The 18,064-nt window shown below is 32.9% G+C and overlaps 6 protein-coding genes and 1 long non-coding RNA gene across 12 annotated transcripts; 4 read left to right on the forward strand and 3 right to left on the reverse strand.

Moving 5' to 3' along the window:
* Positions 1-628: 628 nt before the first annotated feature.
* Positions 629-7,562, reverse strand: nhl-3 (the record flags this gene model as incomplete). 4 transcript variants are annotated; one of them, NM_001047352.6, is made up of 12 exons in its annotated part: positions 629-921; positions 975-1,071; positions 1,220-1,614; positions 2,176-2,431; positions 2,916-3,107; positions 3,235-3,503; positions 3,695-3,826; positions 5,353-5,542; positions 5,893-6,005; positions 6,166-6,282; positions 6,564-6,647; positions 7,458-7,562. In NM_001047352.6, the coding sequence occupies 12 exons, from the start codon at positions 7,557-7,559 to the stop codon at positions 772-774; spliced, it is 2,097 nt and encodes a 698-aa protein (NP_001040817.2). The 4 variants fall into 4 exon arrangements, with proteins under 4 accessions (NP_001040817.2, NP_001040818.2, NP_001303793.1 ...); NM_001047353.6 differs by lacking the exons at positions 6,564-6,647; positions 7,458-7,562 and having other exon boundaries at positions 772-921; positions 6,166-6,171; NM_001316864.3 differs by lacking the exons at positions 3,695-3,826; positions 5,353-5,542; positions 5,893-6,005; ... (1 more) ...; positions 6,564-6,647; positions 7,458-7,562 and having other exon boundaries at positions 772-921; positions 3,235-3,485.
* Positions 7,563-11,008: 3,446 nt separating this feature from the next.
* Positions 11,009-11,429, forward strand: W04H10.2 (Transposase). The gene is made up of 2 exons (NM_061368.5): positions 11,009-11,161; positions 11,208-11,429. The coding sequence occupies exons 1-2, from the start codon at positions 11,026-11,028 to the stop codon at positions 11,246-11,248; spliced, it is 177 nt and encodes a 58-aa protein (NP_493769.2). The 5' UTR covers positions 11,009-11,025; the 3' UTR covers positions 11,249-11,429.
* Positions 11,430-11,774: 345 nt separating this feature from the next.
* On the forward strand, positions 11,775-12,392 carry W04H10.5 (DNA topoisomerase). The gene is made up of 4 exons (NM_001267085.3): positions 11,775-11,865; positions 11,915-11,948; positions 11,996-12,188; positions 12,246-12,392. The coding sequence occupies exons 1-3, from the start codon at positions 11,854-11,856 to the stop codon at positions 12,175-12,177; spliced, it is 228 nt and encodes a 75-aa protein (NP_001254014.1). The 5' UTR covers positions 11,775-11,853; the 3' UTR covers positions 12,178-12,188; positions 12,246-12,392.
* Positions 12,393-12,848: 456 nt separating this feature from the next.
* Positions 12,849-13,215, forward strand: linc-52. Its single transcript, NR_101656.1, has one exon. It is a non-coding gene; the product is annotated as a long non-coding RNA linc-52 (long non-coding RNA).
* Positions 13,166-13,883, reverse strand: W04H10.6 (the record flags this gene model as incomplete). Of its 2 annotated transcripts, NM_001267086.3 has the most annotated exons (3): positions 13,166-13,412; positions 13,494-13,542; positions 13,735-13,883. In NM_001267086.3, 3 exons carry the CDS (start codon positions 13,750-13,752, stop codon positions 13,294-13,296), a joined length of 186 nt encoding a protein of 61 aa, NP_001254015.1. The 2 variants fall into 2 exon arrangements, with proteins under 2 accessions (NP_001254015.1, NP_001303795.1); NM_001316866.1 differs by lacking the exon at positions 13,735-13,883 and having other exon boundaries at positions 13,294-13,412; positions 13,494-13,503.
* A 615-nt stretch (positions 13,884-14,498) lies between these two features.
* W04H10.1 (uncharacterized protein) lies at positions 14,499-14,817 on the forward strand. Its single transcript, NM_061369.2, has 2 exons — positions 14,499-14,558; positions 14,608-14,817. The coding sequence occupies exons 1-2, from the start codon at positions 14,513-14,515 to the stop codon at positions 14,772-14,774; spliced, it is 213 nt and encodes a 70-aa protein (NP_493770.1). The 5' UTR covers positions 14,499-14,512; the 3' UTR covers positions 14,775-14,817.
* Positions 14,818-15,059: 242 nt separating this feature from the next.
* clec-118 (C-type lectin domain-containing protein) lies at positions 15,060-17,903 on the reverse strand (the record flags this gene model as incomplete). 2 transcript variants are annotated; one of them, NM_061370.4, is made up of 7 exons in its annotated part: positions 15,060-15,259; positions 15,308-15,352; positions 15,518-15,710; positions 15,876-15,990; positions 16,182-16,240; positions 16,291-16,350; positions 16,447-16,518. In NM_061370.4, the coding sequence occupies 7 exons, from the start codon at positions 16,505-16,507 to the stop codon at positions 15,211-15,213; spliced, it is 582 nt and encodes a 193-aa protein (NP_493771.3). The 2 variants fall into 2 exon arrangements, with proteins under 2 accessions (NP_493771.3, NP_001303785.1); NM_001316856.1 differs by lacking the exon at positions 16,447-16,518 and adding an exon at positions 17,891-17,903 and having other exon boundaries at positions 15,211-15,259.
* Between the last annotated feature and the right edge of the window lie 161 nt (positions 17,904-18,064).

The following is an 18,064-nucleotide window of genomic DNA, read 5'->3' on the forward strand; positions in this document are numbered from 1 at the left end:
ATGATAAACAATAAATTACTAGAACCCACGAGAGAGGTTTTTAAATTTTTGCTCGTTTTGGACTAATTAACTTCAACTAAACTATTATTGATTTCAAAAAAGTAAGTGAACAAAAATAATTTCTAATCAAATACGATAAATTCATTTTCAGCTTGTTTCCGATTTGAAAATCATAATTTTGGTCAACATTTACTACAAGTTTCTCTTGGTTTTCAGGAAAACGATTTATAACTCCGCCAAAACTTATCGGATTTCAGAAATTGTTTTTTTAATTAATAGCCTAAATGTTTCTCTACAAAAGTCAGGCCTCAAAACAGAGTAAAATTTAGTTAAAAAGTGGAAAAAATAGCATAGAACACTGGTGGTTGAAAATTACAATGGTAAAAAACGAGATATGCAAGCGCGCCCCGCTGCGAACTTGCAAAATTATTTTGAGCGCAATTCTTGCCCTAGGTCGCTGTGAGTTATCTGAAAAACGAGGTCGGTTAAGTAAACTTAATGTTTTTCAGTTCAAAATAGTGGTTTTACATATGCCACACGTAGCTTCGGGTCATTTAATTCCAATAATTTGGATCTTCTAAACCAGATTTTTGATTTGTAGTCTAGCAGATCCACATGGCTATTCAATAATCTCTTCAAAATGTATTTATCAAAAAATTTATCAAATTTTTGAAATCTCAAATCAAAAAAATCACAACATTATGAATTGAAGAAAGAGGTAAAATTATATTTTCTGAAAACCCGAAAAGTTTAAAATCTCAATGATTTCAGCTACTTGTACTTGTAGCTTCGCACCGTGTTCCTCTCAAAATCCGTCACAAATGCCTTATTTTTGTGCACAAAAATGCCGCATGGAGCCATAAACTTTTCGTGTGGCCCCGGTTCGATGGAGTACAGGAAGTCGCCTTTGTAGCTGATTACCTGGAAATTTTATGTTTTGAATTTCTGAGCAAGCTCTCAGCCAAATTTTTTACCCCAATATTCGTGCGATCCATCTTTTTGTCAGTGAAGATTACTACGATTTGACCGGTTGTGACGTCACAGGTTACTGTAGTTATGTTGAAGCGGCCGCTGGAAAATATAGAGTTAGGCTTTAAACTACAAATTTCAGACTACAAACTACAAACTACAAACTTCAGACTACAAACTACAAAACTGCTAATAGCAGACCCATGTCCAAACCGTTCAAAAACCAAAACTTCTCAAAATCCCAACTCACCCAACTTTCGGCATAACCGTCCCGGGAGGCGACACATTCAACTTCCTGAGCATTTTCCCGGCTCCATCATACAACAAAAGCTCATCGGTGGTCCCAACAATGACGTCATCATCGAGCCCAACACCCACGCACTTCACCTCGGCGCCCTTCGTCTCTCGCACCGGAAAACTGAGCAGCGGCTTGAAATTCGAATCAAAAATGAAGATTTTCGTTTTATCAGCTATCACAAATCGGCCACGCGAGTCCACTGCAACATCCGTCGGCTGGTAGAACTCGGAAAATTGGACGGCTTTCAGGATTTCGCCACGTGTATTTAGTTTGCTGAGCATTTTGCGCTGCCAAGACAGGACGACGAGCTCCTCGTTACCCAGGTATACCATTCCGACAGTGCCGCTCTGAAAAATGTGGTATTTATCGATAGAGCGCATTTGCATCTCGAGTAAACTTTGTTGAAAATACGCTCTAATGCAAAAAAGGCCGAAAATTCAATTTTTGGCTTTTCTGTCTGGGGTGCCAGAGTGTCCTATTTTGATTTAATCTACGCTGATCTACAAAAAATGCGGGAGAAAAGACAGAGTTCTCAACTAATTTCGCATGGTTAAGAATGTGCTGGCGTCACATTAGTTTGGGCTAAAAACACCCGCATTTTTTGTAGATCAAACTGCATTTTCTAAATATTTTTTAACTACTTCAACACAAAAATTCAGAGTATGTTTGCAGTGCAACTGCGCTCCAATGCAAATTTCTTTAAAAATTCGATTTTTTTTTTGTTGAAAGTAAGATTTTGAGTTTAGAATTTTGAAAAAAAAATCTAATTCAATTTTTAAATTTTTTGGGTATGCAACTGCGCTCTAAGGACAAACTTTTTAAGTTTGCAGTAACTCCGCCGAAAATTGAGCTACGATGCTGAAAATTGTCTCAAAAAGCTCCAAATTCCTCAAATAATTTTAACAAACCTTAAACTCATCATTCCTGACATCCGTGATGACGTCACCATTGTCTCGAAGCACCCGAACTCTCTTGTTCCCACTATCCAGCACGAACATCCGTTTCGTCGGCTCATCCCACCAACATTTTGTGGGATATTTGAATGTGACAGGCATTTGCCAGTCATAGGCATGGAAGCTGTCAATTCGGAATGCCAGAGGACTATTTGCCACCGGTCGCCCAAAGATTTTCACCGAAATTTCATAGTCACCGGGTTGTGTTAGTCTGGAAAATTGAAAATTGAAATTGATTTTTTTTTTGGAAATTTGATTAGTTTTTAGCTATTTTTAAGTAGAAAAATAGGATTAAGCTTTCACCTGGTGCCAGAGTGTCCTTTGATCTACCTAGATCTACAAAAAATGCGGGAAAAGAGACGCAGTTTTCAACTTATTTCGCATGGTTAAGAACGCGCTGACGTCATTTTTTTGGGGGTAAATAATTTTCCGCATTTTTTGTAGATCAAATCTTAAAGGGACAGCCTGGAACCACGTGAGCTTTAGCAGATTTTCAGGTTTCGGTGTGCTAATCAAAGAATGTAGTTTGTAGTATACCAGACCAATTTGAAACTCTGTAGTTTGTACTCTGGCAGATCAATTTTTTTGGGAACTTTCCAGAATTCTGTTAGATTTTAAAGAAAACTGGGAAAAATGTCTGCAAAAAATTAAAATAAAATAGAAAATCCTAAAATTTCCAAAACCCCAAAACCAACCTAAAGAATAAATGATAAGTCCCGTCATTTTCATCAACAACTCGAATATTCTTCACTTCATCCTCAGCACGCTTGCGGTGAGCATCTGCCAGGCGGTTTTGTGTCAAGTGAGGGTCCAGGGCGACGAGCTGGAGCTCCACTTCAACAGGGTCTCCTCCAGTTTTCCGAGCCTTGCCATCAACGTCACGGGTTCTGAAAATTAAAAAATTTTCTACATTTCGCACCAAAAAACACCGCCAAAAACATTATAATAACTCAAAAAAATCAAATTTTTTTGATTTTAGCGTTTTCCATTTTCAGTCAATTTTGAGCAACTTACATCAAAGTCAGCGAGTTTTCCACGTGGATTCCCATCTGAGCAGGCGCTTCAACTGTAGATGTGCCAGGAAACGTATTCGACGCGTACAACTTCCCAAATTCATTCAAATTCCTCTCTACATCTACCAGCATTTGCTCAGAATTTGTGTTAATCCGCAAAAATGCATTTTCCCGTGGTTCAATGATTCTCCGCTGCCAGTTGTCGTCCGAGTTGCCGTCTTTAAGCTGCCGAGCCATTGAGCGGATGTCCATTTTACAGGATTCCAGTTCCTGAAGTTATAAATTTGAGAATTTTGCAAAAAAAAGCGAAGAAAATGCGTGAAAAACCGTTGATTTTGATCAAATTTGGCTCAATTGGGCTGCTAAGACTACAAATTACAAATTTAGATTTAGCAGACCCAAAGCTAAAAAATCTAATTTTTCCTCAATTTTTGGAATTAAATTCAAATATCAATACATACCTTTTGCAATTTCTTTTTCTCGTCCTGAATCACTTCCAGCTGATCTTTCAGCACTTTCCGCTTCTCATCTCGCCGAACACGGACGGTTTCGATAAGTACACGACGTCGATTTTCAACAAGATTTGACACTTCCTGAAAAAATTCAATTTGGATTTTTGAATTAACAAAAAAGCAATTTAGTTGAATTTTTGAGGTTAAGCTCGTAGATTATGACGTATAACCAGGAAAGGGGCGGGGCTTGGGGAAAATGGTCAACTGGCAAAATAATTAAAAAATAATTTTGTACAAGTTGATATAATAATTGACCTTTTAGGTTTATGGTTTTCTGGAACTTTTCTTTCAAAAAGTGAAAAAAAAATTTTGATTTGCGCTTACTCTTTGGTGTGTAACTCAAAAATGGGCGGAGCTAGAATAAAATTTCCAAGTGACAAAATGTTTAAAATTTAATTTTCTATGTCATCAAGTATGTTTAGAAATTTGAAATTATGGAAAATATGGATTCGTGAGACTATTTTTACTGAAAAATCGAAAATTTTGAGACGCTCTAACATTTTGATTTTTAACTCAAAAGGGGGCGGAGATAGGCTGAAAAAATTTTAAAATTTTACTGAAAAATTATCCTCAAATTTTTTTCTGCTGATTGATTTAAAATGCATAGCTTGAAAAAATTTCAAAATTGATTGTAAATAAATTTTCGTTTTGAAAAAAAATTAAAAAATTAATTTTCCAAATTAAAAAAAAATCAAAATATTAAATTTTTAGGGTCTAAAAAATGTTTTGTATACTTTTTCCAAAAAAAGATTTTCTACGAAAGAAAACTTTTTATCTAAAGAAAACACTAAAAAAAACGAAAAATATATAAAACGATGCTGAGAGGCTAGGGACCAGTGCGAAGTTGGAGGGTGGCAGACAGCTAGTGTAAACACTAAAACAGTAACATAACAATAGACACGCACCCCCATTTTTTCTTCACTTCATACTAACACAGAGAAAAATATCATGTGGAACGGTGGAAAAAGTTTGGCGGAAAACAAAAAAAAAATTGAAAAAAAAAAAACATAATTCCTAATTTTTTTAAATTTTTTTCACACTGTTAAGAGATTTAAACACTGTTAAGAGATTTAAAAAAAAAATTATAAACTGTCAAATTGTTAAAAATGCTGTGCTCAACAACTTTTTAGTTAACAATTTTATGTTAGCTTCACCGATTTTTAAGGTATGACCCAAAAAACATAAGCTTCATCTAAAAAAAATTAGTCTTGAAAATTTTTTAAAGTCCCAAAAAAGTAGAGTTTCAAACTTTTCAAAATTAGTGTTGTATATGAGTCGATAGGTAATGTAATGCTGATTATCTTGTCAGTTGACAATATTTTTGTAGCTCCGCCCATTTTTGAGTTTTGACCCAAAATGTTAGAGTTTCGAACTGAACATTTCAAACTTTTTTTTGGAAAAAATTACAAAACCCTAGAGTTTCGAATTTTTTGGAATTATATGCTGACTTATTGAGAATTAAATGCTGATTATCTTGTCAGTTGACAATTTTTTTATTAGCTCCACCCATTTTTGAGTTGGGCCGATTTTCGAAAAAAAATTGTTTAATGTTTCATAATTTTTATTTCAATTTTGCAAACTACTTTTAAATTATTTTTTTAATTTACCTGTATAGCCGCATTAATCTGTTCAACAATCTTATCCACATTCCCGTCAAGCTGCACAATTTCCCTATTAACAGTCACGTGAGCATCGTCAAGTGCTCGGAGCCGTCCTTTTGCACGGTATACCACAATTTCAGACATTCTTTTGATTGCAATAGATAGCGGAACTACCGTATGCTCATCACATTTTTTGCTGAAAATTTGGGAATTTTAGGGATGTTTTTAGAATTTTTTGAGAAAATTGTGTTTTTAGATTTTTAAATTTAAATTAGATTTTTTTTTTTAAACACTGAAATATAAAAATAAAATAAAAATCAGAAGTTTTTAGAGCCAGTATATACAGTAAATAATGCTGATCATTATTTCAATTGAAAATGTTGCTCTAGCTCCGCCCATTTTTGAGCTACTGTAGTTTTAAAAAAATTTCAGAAAAATATGTTTTGTTTTTTTTTTCAAATTTCAAATTATTTTTTTTAATCATGCTTCTAATAAAGATTTTTATAGATTTTTAACAAATTCAAAAAAAATCCAAAAAAAACCCACTTCACCACGGAATCCTGACAATTTTCGCAGAAAACCAAATCACAAGTCTCACAGTACAAAAGTTGGTCTGTCGGGTGATTGGAGCATGATGGGACGACGTCTTTGCGTTGTATCTGTAAAAAATTCGAAAATTATAGTACTAACATTGGAAAAATTAGTTTTCAAAAAAAAAATTTTTTTTTTTGATTTTTGAAAAAAATTTTTTTTGTTTTTTCAAAAATTCAAATTTCAAATTTCCCGCCAATTTTTTTTTTTCAAAATAGTTTTTCTTACCTGCATCACATCCAACAGCTGATTGATAAAAAACGCTGCTGGAAATAGGATGACTCCGCCGGCAGGAATCGGGCAAACCTCACGGCACAGTGGGCATCGTAGAGTAGGCGGCTGGGTCTGGAAAAATTCGAAATTTTTAGAAAAACTAGAAGTTTTTGGCAAAATCTAATAATTTATTTGAATTCAGGGGAATTTTTTACCGCTACTAAAAAATTTTCAGAGCTCTAGTGCAAAGTGTCGCAAGATCTGGTGTTTAGGATTACTGTAGCTTGATTATTGCGGACTTTGCACCGGATTTCACGAAAAAATGCACAAAACTCGGGGTAAAAAATGACGCTGAATTCAAGAAAAGCAGTTAAAACGTTGAAAAAAAAAATTTCAAAGTGGTGAAAAATTACCTCGGGGCTGAGCTCGGCGAGCTGGGTCACACAGAAGAGGCAGACGGAGTGGGAACACGGTAGGAGCTTTGGCTTTCGGGTGTTCTAAAAAGTTTTCATTTTATTTATTCAAAAAAAGTAAAAAAATGGAAAATTTAGATTTTCAACAGAAAACAATTTTTGGAAAAAAAATATTTAAAAAATATTTTTTCCCAAAATTTCCGAAACTTTTTCCAATAGCTTCAAGTTTTCTAAAACTCTACGTTTTTACAATTTTCCTCACTAGAAAACGGTAAAAGAGCTTAACAAAAAGTCTAAAAGTACACATTGGTGACATAATACTACTAGTACATACTACTAGCGAGACGCAGACACATCAAGACTTTGTCACGAGGGTATGTTGCTTGCAGAGCACATACACACATTATATATGCATATATTCCGTGAAAAAGTGTCCATTTTACATGGCGAATGCACCTGCACCAAGAAATTTGATAAGCGGGTGAATTTGGAACATTTTGGCTTGTAACTCAAAAAGGGGCGGAGCTAGGAAAAACTGTCAACTGAAAAAATGTTGGAAATTTTATTTTCTACAAAATCAAATTTATAAAATATTTTTGAAACTCTGGAAATCTAGATTTTCAGGACTTTTTCTCTACTCAACGCAAAGCTTCGGGGGTTAAACTCGTTAACTTTGGCCTATAACTTAAAAAGGGGGCGGAGCCAACAATAAACAGTCAAGTGGCAAAATATTCGGCGCATAGTTTTCTATTTGTTTTTCAAAACTTTTATCAAAACTTTTATTTAATAAAAACCTAACATTTAATTATTCTGGGGGCTTTGGAAAATTTTTTTAAAATTTTGTTCGAAACTTTTTTTACAAAATTTCATCCCAAATTTTCTGCCCAAACTCACCCCGTCATAGGTATAAAGACACGTTGAACATGTCAAAAATGTTTCCGAAAAGTCGTCCACATTGATATTCACAGTTTCTACTAGTGATGTGCTAGTAAACATTACCTGAAAAATTGAAATTTTTAGAGGGAGAAAAAACAGAAAAATATTGGAAAATTACAAAAACTTTGAAAAATAATCGAAATCGATAATGAAAATAGTATAATTAAATGTCTTAGAATTTATGTTATGAAAATAATATTTAGAAAAAAAAAATCAAAAATTCCAATAATTTCTACCTGAAAAAATCTAACAATAAGGAATCTGTAAAACAATAAACTGAAATTTCTAATTTTTTTACGAAAACTTTGACAAAATTACTGAAAATCAGTAAAACAATGCTCCAAACTTGGGAAAAAAAATTGAAGAAATTAGAATTATTTTGGATTTTCTAAACAACTCGAAAATTGCACAAAACTAGAGAAATATTCAAAAAATTGATTTTTCTGATTGAAAAATCCTGTTAAATATGATTTTGGCACTGGAAATTCTGCAAAAATGTCCGAAAATCAATAAATTTGCTTCTAAAAATAATGAGAAAATAATGAAAAAAACTTCAAACAAAAATTTTAAATTTCAAAAAAAATCTGAGAAAACTTATTAACAATTATATAATTTTAAAGTTTTTAAATATTGAAAATTTTAAATTTTCTATTGAAAAAAAAAGTGAAACATCTCTAAAAACCATGGCTTTTTAGAGATGTTTCAAACTTGCCAAAAAAAATTAGGAAAATTTTTTTTTCGATTTTTTGAAACTGAGAAAATTTACAGAACTAGGGGAAAATACTACAAATCAACTGTTTTAACTAAAAATTTTTATAAATTCGAATTTTAAGCTAAACCACATCAAAAACAAATTCCAAAAATTAATATATTTGCTCCAAAATAAATTTGAAAAAAAATTTCATTTCCGAAAAAAACAGGGAAATCTTATAGAAAATTCTACAATTTAAATCTTCTAAACCAAAAAATCTTGTAAAATTCAAATTTTCAACCGAAAACCATCTAAGACCTCTCCCAAAATCAATAAAAATCGGTTTTAAAAGTCCATTAATTTCCGATCACATGGGTGGCCTCAACACTCCCCCCAACCGACAACCGATTTGTCATCTCTAACTGTCTGTCACTCTCTCATTTTCTTTCACTATCTATGTCTCCGCATCACTAACAATTGAACAAGCAGCTGACAAAACGGATGGGACGACAAATCCATGGAAAATTATGCAAACGAAAAAGAGAGAGAGAGAGAAATGGAAACTAGTTTTTTTTCCAGGATGGCAATTTTGATGGTTCTGAAGGAGAAAAACCTTTGAAAAATAGTTATAATTTGAGGTAATTCAAATAAAATTAACATTAAAATATAGAAAATTAAATTTTGCACATTTTGTCAGTTGACCATTTTTCTCTAGCTCCGCTTTTTTCAAGTTACAGGCTGAAACAAGCGGGCTTAACCTTTAAAAATTGCAAATTCTTGTTGCTAGCAAAAAGTCTTAAAAACTAAATTTTTCAACAAATTTCTAGAGTTTGATTTTCATATTATTATAGTTTAATAAATTCTACATATTTTGACAGTTGACAATTTTCCTCTAGTTCCTCCAACTTTTGAGTTACAAGCCATTTTTAGAGAGCTTTATCCTATTTTCTTTTGAAAAGCTGTCTTTAAAAAAGTTTTAAAAATGGGATTTTCGGAAGTTTTTCTAAAATCTAATAAATTTATTGTTATAGTAAATTAAATGTAAATCATTTTCTCAGTTGACAATTTTTCTCTAGCTCCGCCCACTTTTCAGCTTTATGCCAAACTTAGTAAGCTTCACCCTATTTTTTCCAGAATTTTTTTTTCAGAAAAAACTAACAAACTAGATTTTTTGAAAAAAAAAACCCCCAAATTTTAAAAACTTCATGTTAAAGAAAATTATATTTGGAGCATTTTTTCAGTTGACAATTTTTTCCTATTTCTTTTTATTTTTGAGCTATATCTGTTTTAATGAACAATTTTCGGAAATTTGGATATTCATAAAAGTTCTTGAATTTACATGAAGTTATTAACATTTCAGGAGTCTTTAAAAACTACAAAAAAAAGAAAAAATTCAAAAAAAAAATTATGAAGAAATCGATAGAATTGTTCTCTCCTCACGCACCTCCTAATGTCCGTAGGGTGCCCCCATGTGTATGTCTTAGGGTGTCTACGTCTCACACCCTCTAACACACATTGCTTAGATCAATGCTAACACTCAAGAGAGGACGTCCTGTGGAGCAGGGAAGGGTCGCTTCATATTTGAGTTGGTAAAAATTTGAAAGAAAAAAAGTTAGAAGGGTTTCAAAAGGGGAGTTTTGCAAAATTTTGGTATACTGTAGTATTTTTTATTAGCTTTGGAAAATTGAAAATTTATAAAAATTCTTAAATTTTTGGAGTTTTTAACATTCCAGAACTCTTTAAACAGTACAAAAAAAATAAAAAATAAAAATAAGAATTTCAGCAAATTTTCAGTTTTTGTACTCACCGTCGCTGAGCCCGTTCAATTCGACATACTTCACTTATAGACACATTCTTCAATTCGTTGGAGGAAACATTTTGAAAGTGTAATAATAAATAGTAATGGGAGGTCAGGAACAATCGGGAAATGATTCATTTTCATGAAAAATGAATTTATTTTTGGAAATTGACTTAAAATGTATTAAACTAAAAGACTTGCGTATAGGCATAGGCATAAAATATAACCATCAAGTTAAATAAGATTTCAGTATTGTTTCAACATTTTTCATTTGGAAAAAATATAAAAATTAAATCGCCACAACAGGTTTTTTCCTTTTTTTTATTTTTTCACTTTGATTCACATGTTCATTTTCATACATATTTCATTTTCAGGCTTGGAAAACGAATTCCCTGCTTAAGACAATTTTGCAAAATTTTAACTTTTTTGATAAAATCTGAAATTTTTCTGAAACTTTCTTTGTCACCCTCAAATTATGTTTTTGTCAAATATTTTCAAATTGTCGTTATTTTCAGTGATTCTTGTAAGACTTGCACAGTAGCATTTAGTTGCGCATTTATTTGCTCAATGACATTTTCCTCTTAGAGGATCAATATTACGCAGAACCTAGAGCCTGAGTTGTATTAGCTCAGATTGCGTTTTGTATCCTTTTGGCTTTGCAATTACTCAGTTTTTGCCACTCATAATTTTGGAAGTCGACCAAAAAAACAATTTTTTCTACATTTTTTATGTTTTAATTTTGTTAAAATTATTTGTATTGAAACATTGTAGGGGTCGAAACATGGGACATTTCTATAAATTTCCTCAAAAGCTCCTATTTTTCAAAATTTTGGCAATTTGCCAAAACGTTGACCGGAAATTATGAAAAATCAAAAAAAAATAATTGGAGTGTTTTATTATGATATTCGGTTATTTGGAATCATTATGAGCGCATCTAGTCAAAATCCCCACTGGCGCTACTCCACCTTTAACATAATTTGGTTTTCTTTTTTTATTCAAAAAAGCCTTGATCAATTTTTTTTAGAAAACTGTTCAAAATGGACATACTCTATATGCACGATATATGGGAATTCATGTACAGGGGATGGTTTAGAAAACAATACATGCCTAAAGAACTACCAAAACGTCATCAACTACAAAAGAACAAACGACGTGTTGTCAGTGCAAAAGCACGTAAGTTTTATATTTTTAAAATTGAATAAAACACACAATTTTACAGTGGAAAAGTTCAAGGAGTCGATTAAAACCAAAATCTATTGATTTTTACTGAAATAAACTGATTTTGTAATTCATTTAAATCAATTTCCTACGTTGATCACAAAAAAATTATCGTCGGTCAAAACAAATGTTGGTGGCGTGGATTTATCCTCGACTTGATCTTTAACATGAAGTTTCTAATATATTCATTTTTTAATTTCAAATTGATATCATAAAGCCGTTTCTCTTCCTGGTCCTTCAAGCATTTCTCATCTATGGAATCATCTTCAACTTTGGGTTTCTGAAATATTTATGTTTTTTCAAGAGTTAAATTGTTTTTCCTAAATTTATCAATTTGCAAGATCCTTGTCCTGCTCCTTGACAATTTAATATGTTCAATGCTTAAAGATTCAACTGGAAACAATACTTTATTTGTTTGAAATACCTTCTTTTGATTTTTTTTAAATTTTCATACCGTTAGTCCGCATTTCACTATAGTTTACTCGAGTATTTGAACTTACTTGAATAATGTTGGTCAGCTGTTGGACAGCCTGGGCCCTGACTTAGGAGAGGGAGGGATGCGACCTCTGTCAACAAAAAGAGCGCATATTCCTCCCAGTGATTGAGACTTACATATATCGATTTTTCAAACTTATCCTGCTGAGCAAATGGATTTCAATGTGAGTATTCATAAACAAGTTATTTTTAATTCATGGATATTTTTTTCAGACGTTCATCGAAAAAGGAGGCATGTTTGAACCAGGTTGGTTTTAACAAATTTTGCAATGCATTTCTCTAATCAATTTCCAGAAGAAACTGAAAAAGCTGCCTCCAATCTGGGTATGAAACCTACTCAATATGTTAAATACGTGTTTTCCATGGCGTTTTCTATTCTTGACGAGTGGAGAGGAGATAAACCGAAACATATTCCAATTAAGGAATTACCAAAACGACGTCAACTTCGAAAAACTAAACGACGTGTACATAGTTGATGCAAAATCGCGTAAGTTAAGATTAAAGAACTTTATGAAATATAATCTGAAGTTATGTATGTTTTCAGTCGCCATGTTCAAGGAGTCTTTCATTAAACCGACAACTAACCCATTGATGAATTTATAAATCCACATACATAAACCAAAATTTCTTTGTGCAATTTATTGTAAAAATTCACAATTTTGAAAAAAAAACTTAGATTTTCTGAATTCTCTATATTTGAATTACCTGTTTTCAAAAAATTTAAACAATTTTTTATTTTTTCCAAATTTCTTTTCAGCCATCTGTACTTTTTTTAGGCAAAAAAAAGTTTATAAAAATGTTTGAAACCACTGTATTATAAAAAAGGACAATTTTTTAGGGTTTGGTGATCAATTTTGAGTCATCTAGCTACAAAAATAACCATTTTATAGGAGTTTCAAAAGTGTGCATTTTTGCCACTTTTTTGAGATTTTTGCCACTTTTAATAGTTTTTCATTAGTTAAACCCCTAGTTTTTCTGAACTCTCCATATTTGAATTACCTGTTTTCAAAAAATGTTTAAAAATATATTTTTTCCAAATTGTTTTTTCAGCCATCTAATGACTGTACTTTTTTTTATTTTGGGCAAAAAAAATAATTTTTCTGAAAACGTCCGAAACTACTATATTCTAAAAAAAGACAAATTTTCAGTGTTTTTGAGTTAATTTTAAGTCCTCTAACTACAAAATTAACTATTTTAGAAGAGTTTCAAAATTGTGAATTTTTGCCATAAATTTGCCAAATTTGCCACTTTTAATAGTTTTTCATTGGTTATACCCCTAGTTTTTCTGAACTCTCCATATTTGAATTACCTGTTTTCAAAAAATGTTTAAAAAAATATTTTTTCCAAATTGTTTTTTCAGTCATCTAATGACTGTACTTTTTTTTGGGCAAAAAAAAATTTCTCTGAAAACGTCTGAAACTACTATATTCTAAAAAATGGCATCTTTTTTGGGTTCGGAGATCTTTTTTAACCTTTAAAATTCATTGGCTAATAATCAAATAAAATATATTGTTTTGCACTCGACAATGAAAAGTGTTAACAATTAAAAGAAAACCATCAAAATGAAAATAGGAAAAAAATGAATTGATTGATTACTCTGGGATATATCTTGGATATTTATTGATCGATATGAATGAAGTGACAACCATGAAGGAAATGTACAGGTCAAGGGAAATTCCTAGCTTATCCGCTGCTTCTTTTGACTCGGCGTCTGTAAATTTTTGAGAAAACTTGAGTGAATTGTTATATATCTAATATCTCAGAAAGGGAAAAACTAAGCACAATAACTTACCATCTTTCATGACAAATTCAACGCATTCGCGGATGTTATTGAAACGTTCCTGTAATTTTTAACTGGGTTTTAATATTTGTTGTGCTAGTTCAAGTACAGTTTTATATCATAACAGAACACTGTACAAGTACATCGAGTTCAAAATTTTTGTCAAAAGGACAAGAAACTTCAGAATATTCTAGATCAGAAAACATAAATTTTATTAGATGCACACTTATTTAGAAACTTTGAATTAACTTACAACATCTTCAGCAGACATTTGTAATTTCAAAAAACTATCGAGAATATAGGAAAGGTTTTAGATGTTGTCTAGTCAAGGGAGGCAACTGACCAAATGACCATCTTTCCCTTTTTTTGACTTTCAAAACGAGTCGAGATAATAGTTCTCTGCCCACGGATTATATCTTTGGATGACCTTGCAAGATTGGAAGCGCATTTGCACAAGGTCTCAGGCTGTCCCATCGCTCTACCGCACACAAAAACGGCGGGAAAAGTATGGTCACGTGGTGTCAGGATGTCCCATAACGGTTTGTCTACAAATAATGCGGGAAGTTTTTCTCTAAAAATTGTGACGTCAGCACGTTTCTAACCATTCGAAATCAGTGAAGAAGTCTGCGTCTAAACTCCCGCATTTTTGGTAGATCACGACGAAATGGGACATTCTGACACCACGTGTATGGTTGAAATAGAGAGATGGGACAACCTGGCACCACGGGAATCTGCATGTCGTTGTGCTCTTTTTCAGGAATTTTTAATGGTTGTCAGCAGTTTTTGAGATTTTGACAGTCTTTTTCGATAGAATACATTGAACTTTTTCAAATGTCGAATGGATATTTTCTGTGAAATTTGTCAGAATAATGTTGTAGGCAGGCAATGTGACCAATTTGACAATTCCTAGAATAAAGTAGTTATTCACCAAAAAATAAAGAAAACGTGAATCATTTTTGCGTGATTTTCCTCCCTTTACTAAATAATTTCCCGAATTTTCCCTCATTTCGCAGATTTTTCGTTTAAAAAAAATGAGTTTGTTGGTGCAATTCGACGAATTCAAGGGGCACAGCCATGGTGAGTGAAAATTCAGTTTTTTTTTTGAAAAAAATGGCCTAAATTCCAGAGCAATTCATGGAAGAGCTGGACACAATTATGCTGGTTTCCATCAATAAATTGCATGACAACATGGATCTTCGTCGCCGTCTTTTGATTTACTCGGTATTCGGAAAAGTGTTCCAACATAGGAAAATGGGCATTTTGGCTCCCCACGGGCAAGAGGAAACTTTCTAATTTTTAAAGCATTTTTGAATGAATAAAATGTGGAAACTTGTAAGTCGCTACTCAGACTCCGTATCACTTATATAATTGGCCTGAATTGTGGTAAATTGAAAATTTGACTGAGTAGCGGCCTTGTTGTAGATACTTGAGCTTTAATATTGATATTTCGATAGTACTTGGAACTGATTTTTTCTTGCTCGGGTGAAAAGTCCAGTGAAGTTTCAGTTATTGAATTATGCCTGCCTATGTGCCTACGTGCCTACGTGCCTTCGAAATTGTTGAAAGTTAAAAAAAAAGAAAACAAAACGATATATGGCTAATACACGAAATTTGGGGGAAAATTGCAAAATTTTCAAAAATCAAGTGAAAATAAATAAGTTGAAACTAAGTACAACTGAAAAGTTGTCGGTTTACTGTCCGGAAGTTGCTTAATTATGCCGATGATTAACTATAATGGTTTTCCACAAGCATATCCAGTTACATCAGTTCTAGTGCATCTGAAAATTCAAGTTTTTAGTACAAATATAGTGATCCTCAGCACTCACGCTATATCCTCCATCAGGTTAACATCTGCAGCAACGCAGGGTTCGCTGAAATGTAAAAATGAATCAAAACTATTCTGAGAGCCATTATATTCAAGTACAAAACGTGCTGAATTATAAAGGTGGGATAAAGTATGACAGTTTGCCATTATACTTGTAAGAAAGCAAATCTCATTGGAAAACTGGTATTTGAAAATTCAAGTCGCATCTTACTCATAGAGATTATATTGGTAGTTGTTTGGATCTCCGGCCTTCCAAATAAATCCATCTGTACCCGTGGTTGAGCCATCTGTCCATTCAAAAGAATTCAGTGCAGTACAGGTTGCCGTCAGCTGCGACATTAAACATGACGTTTTTCTCATTGCACCAACCCAGAAATAACCGTTACCCAACCTTGTGAATTGGCCTGAAAAACGTCCATAGAAGCGATTGGTCAAAATTCCATCTACATATGTATGTATGTTTGCTAATATTGCTGTCGATTAACATTAATAACTTTTTGGTTTGACATACCCTTTGAAACACTGGCTTAAAACTTAAAACATACTATTAAAGTCGCTATATTACTCACTAATCATAGCGTTCAATTCTGCTTTATTTTGAACTCCACTGAGAACTGCTCCCTCTGTAGCACAACGGGCACTTGCTTCGTTACGATTTCCTTGTAAATATAGTCCAACAAATAGCTTAAAAAATGTTTCGATACATTTTTGTATTGGGACCACCGTATATCTTTTATTAGCATGGCTGTCATACTCCGTTTCTGTTCTCGCAGATACTTCTACTTTTGCCAAATGATTAACAAAAAAAACTGCGACGCATTTAATACTCTCCAAAACGATTTGAAAATTTTAAAGTCAAAGATTCGAATCCTCACCTTGACACACCATGGCCCGCTGGGGCGTTCAAACTTTTCCCAGTCTGTTGGGCACGGCACTGAAAATCAGACAATTTTGTGTTGTTCTTTTGGCGACACGGAAACTCACTTTCAGTAGTTGTAGTGGTAGTCATAGTCGTGGTTGTTGTGGTAGTCGGTGTCGTTGTCGCTAACATCATTGTTTAAAATTAAGAAAATTCGGAAAGTTTCCATGAACATTATTTTCGGTGAGTATCCAAAACAATTTCACAGAAATCCAACTTACTTTCAATTTGTTGAGTTGGAATACAAGAAGTGACTACGGGAATAAAGAACAGAAAAATCATCCTAGACTATGTTAAGATTAGTCTTATCTCACTAAAGACACTGCCGAAACAAACTTCAATTGTCGGCAGTGGACATTTGATCTATTCGATAGTTGATCTATTCGATCTATATCCCACCTCCCACCAAAATTTCTAAAAAAAATGAATTGATGTCTAACAGAGGAGGAGAAAAACGAGGTGTTTGCAAAATTAAGAGTGGATTCTTTAAACACTTACGCACTAAACACTCATTGTTAGAAAAAAGCTAATTTACTTTTTATCTTTCACGAATTGTTGCGAATTCAGAAGCATACAGGGTTATCTTTTTCTAGCTGTTTTTTTGTCAGATTGCATAACAATCATCATCATTTGCTATACATACAGTGCCGGCCACAATTCTATCCAATTTTCGATTTTTGATAAATTTACATATTTTTGAAACGAGCACAACTTAAAAACTGGGCATGCTATCGAAAAAAGTTCAACTAAAGAAGTATTGTCCATAATTGCGTCTACTTGTATTTAATTGTTGAAGTTGTTTACCAGTGTCATGACAAGAAATACAGCAGCCGACATCTCGTGAGCCCGTTTTTGACAACGTTTACTGATTCGCCCGAATCTCGAAAACTAATTTTTTTGGAAATGTTTTTAAAGTAAAATAATCTTTATACTACTTGCCATCATTTGTGCCTACTCACTTTGTTCTGAAAAATTCCGCAAAAAAGTTATGGAAGTACAAACTAGTCCCTCACTTGGCACTGCACATGCTCAGCAGCCAAAATTCAGGTTACTTACTTTGAATATATTTTTTTCAAACATTTTTTTAATAATTACAAATGTAAAATCACAATTAAACTATATTTCAGCACGATATCAAGATTCAGGGAAAAAATTCTTCACTTACGAGTAATGCTCTAGGTGTGGTCGTACACTATTCAAGTTTAATCTCTCATAACTGTTTTGCTGAATTTTTTAGAACAACGTGAGTCGGCACAAATGATGGCAAGTAGTATGAAGATTATTTTACTTTGAAAACATTTCCGGAAAAAAATTAGTTTTCAAGATACGGGCGAATCAGTAAAAGTTGTCAAAAACAGGCTCACGAGATGTCGGCCGCTGTATTTCTTGTCATGACACTGGTAAACAATTTAAACAATTAAATACAAGTAGACGTAATTATGGACAATACTTCTTTAGTTGAACTTTTTTTTGATAGCATGCCCAGTTTTTAAGTTGTGCTCGTTTCAAAAATTTGTAAATTTATCAAAAATCTAAAATTGGATAGAATTGTGGCCGGCACTGTACTTCAATTTTTGCCAAATGATTAACAAAATAAAACTGCGACGCATTTAATACTCTCCAAAACTATTTAAAAATTTTAAAGTCAAAAATTCGAATCCTCACCTTGACACACCATGGCCCGCTGGGGCGTTCAAACTTTTCCCAGTCTGTTGGGCACGGCACTGAAAATCAGACAATTTTGTGTTGTTCTTTTGGCGACACGGAAACTCACTTTCAGTAGTTGTAGTGGTAGTCATAGTCGTGGTTGTTGTGGTAGTCGGTGTCGTTGTCGCTAAC

The sequence above is a fragment of the Caenorhabditis elegans genome, chromosome II (assembly GCF_000002985.6).
Source record: "Caenorhabditis elegans chromosome II".
Classification (NCBI taxonomy): domain Eukaryota; kingdom Metazoa; phylum Nematoda; class Chromadorea; order Rhabditida; family Rhabditidae; genus Caenorhabditis; species Caenorhabditis elegans.

Coding starts and splice junctions, on each gene's coding strand:
- W04H10.2 (NM_061368.5), top strand. CDS start 11,026: ATGGACATACTCTATATGCACGATATATGGGAATTCATGTACAGGGGA. Junction 11,162..11,207: donor TGTTGTCAGTGCAAAAGCAC/GTAAGTTTTATA, acceptor ACAATTTTACAG/TGGAAAAGTTCAAGGAGTCG.
- W04H10.5 (NM_001267085.3), top strand. Junction 11,949..11,995: donor AGGAGGCATGTTTGAACCAG/GTTGGTTTTAAC, acceptor ATCAATTTCCAG/AAGAAACTGAAAAAGCTGCC.
- W04H10.1 (NM_061369.2), top strand. CDS start 14,513: ATGAGTTTGTTGGTGCAATTCGACGAATTCAAGGGGCACAGCCATG. Junction 14,559..14,607: donor ATTCAAGGGGCACAGCCATG/GTGAGTGAAAAT, acceptor CCTAAATTCCAG/AGCAATTCATGGAAGAGCTG.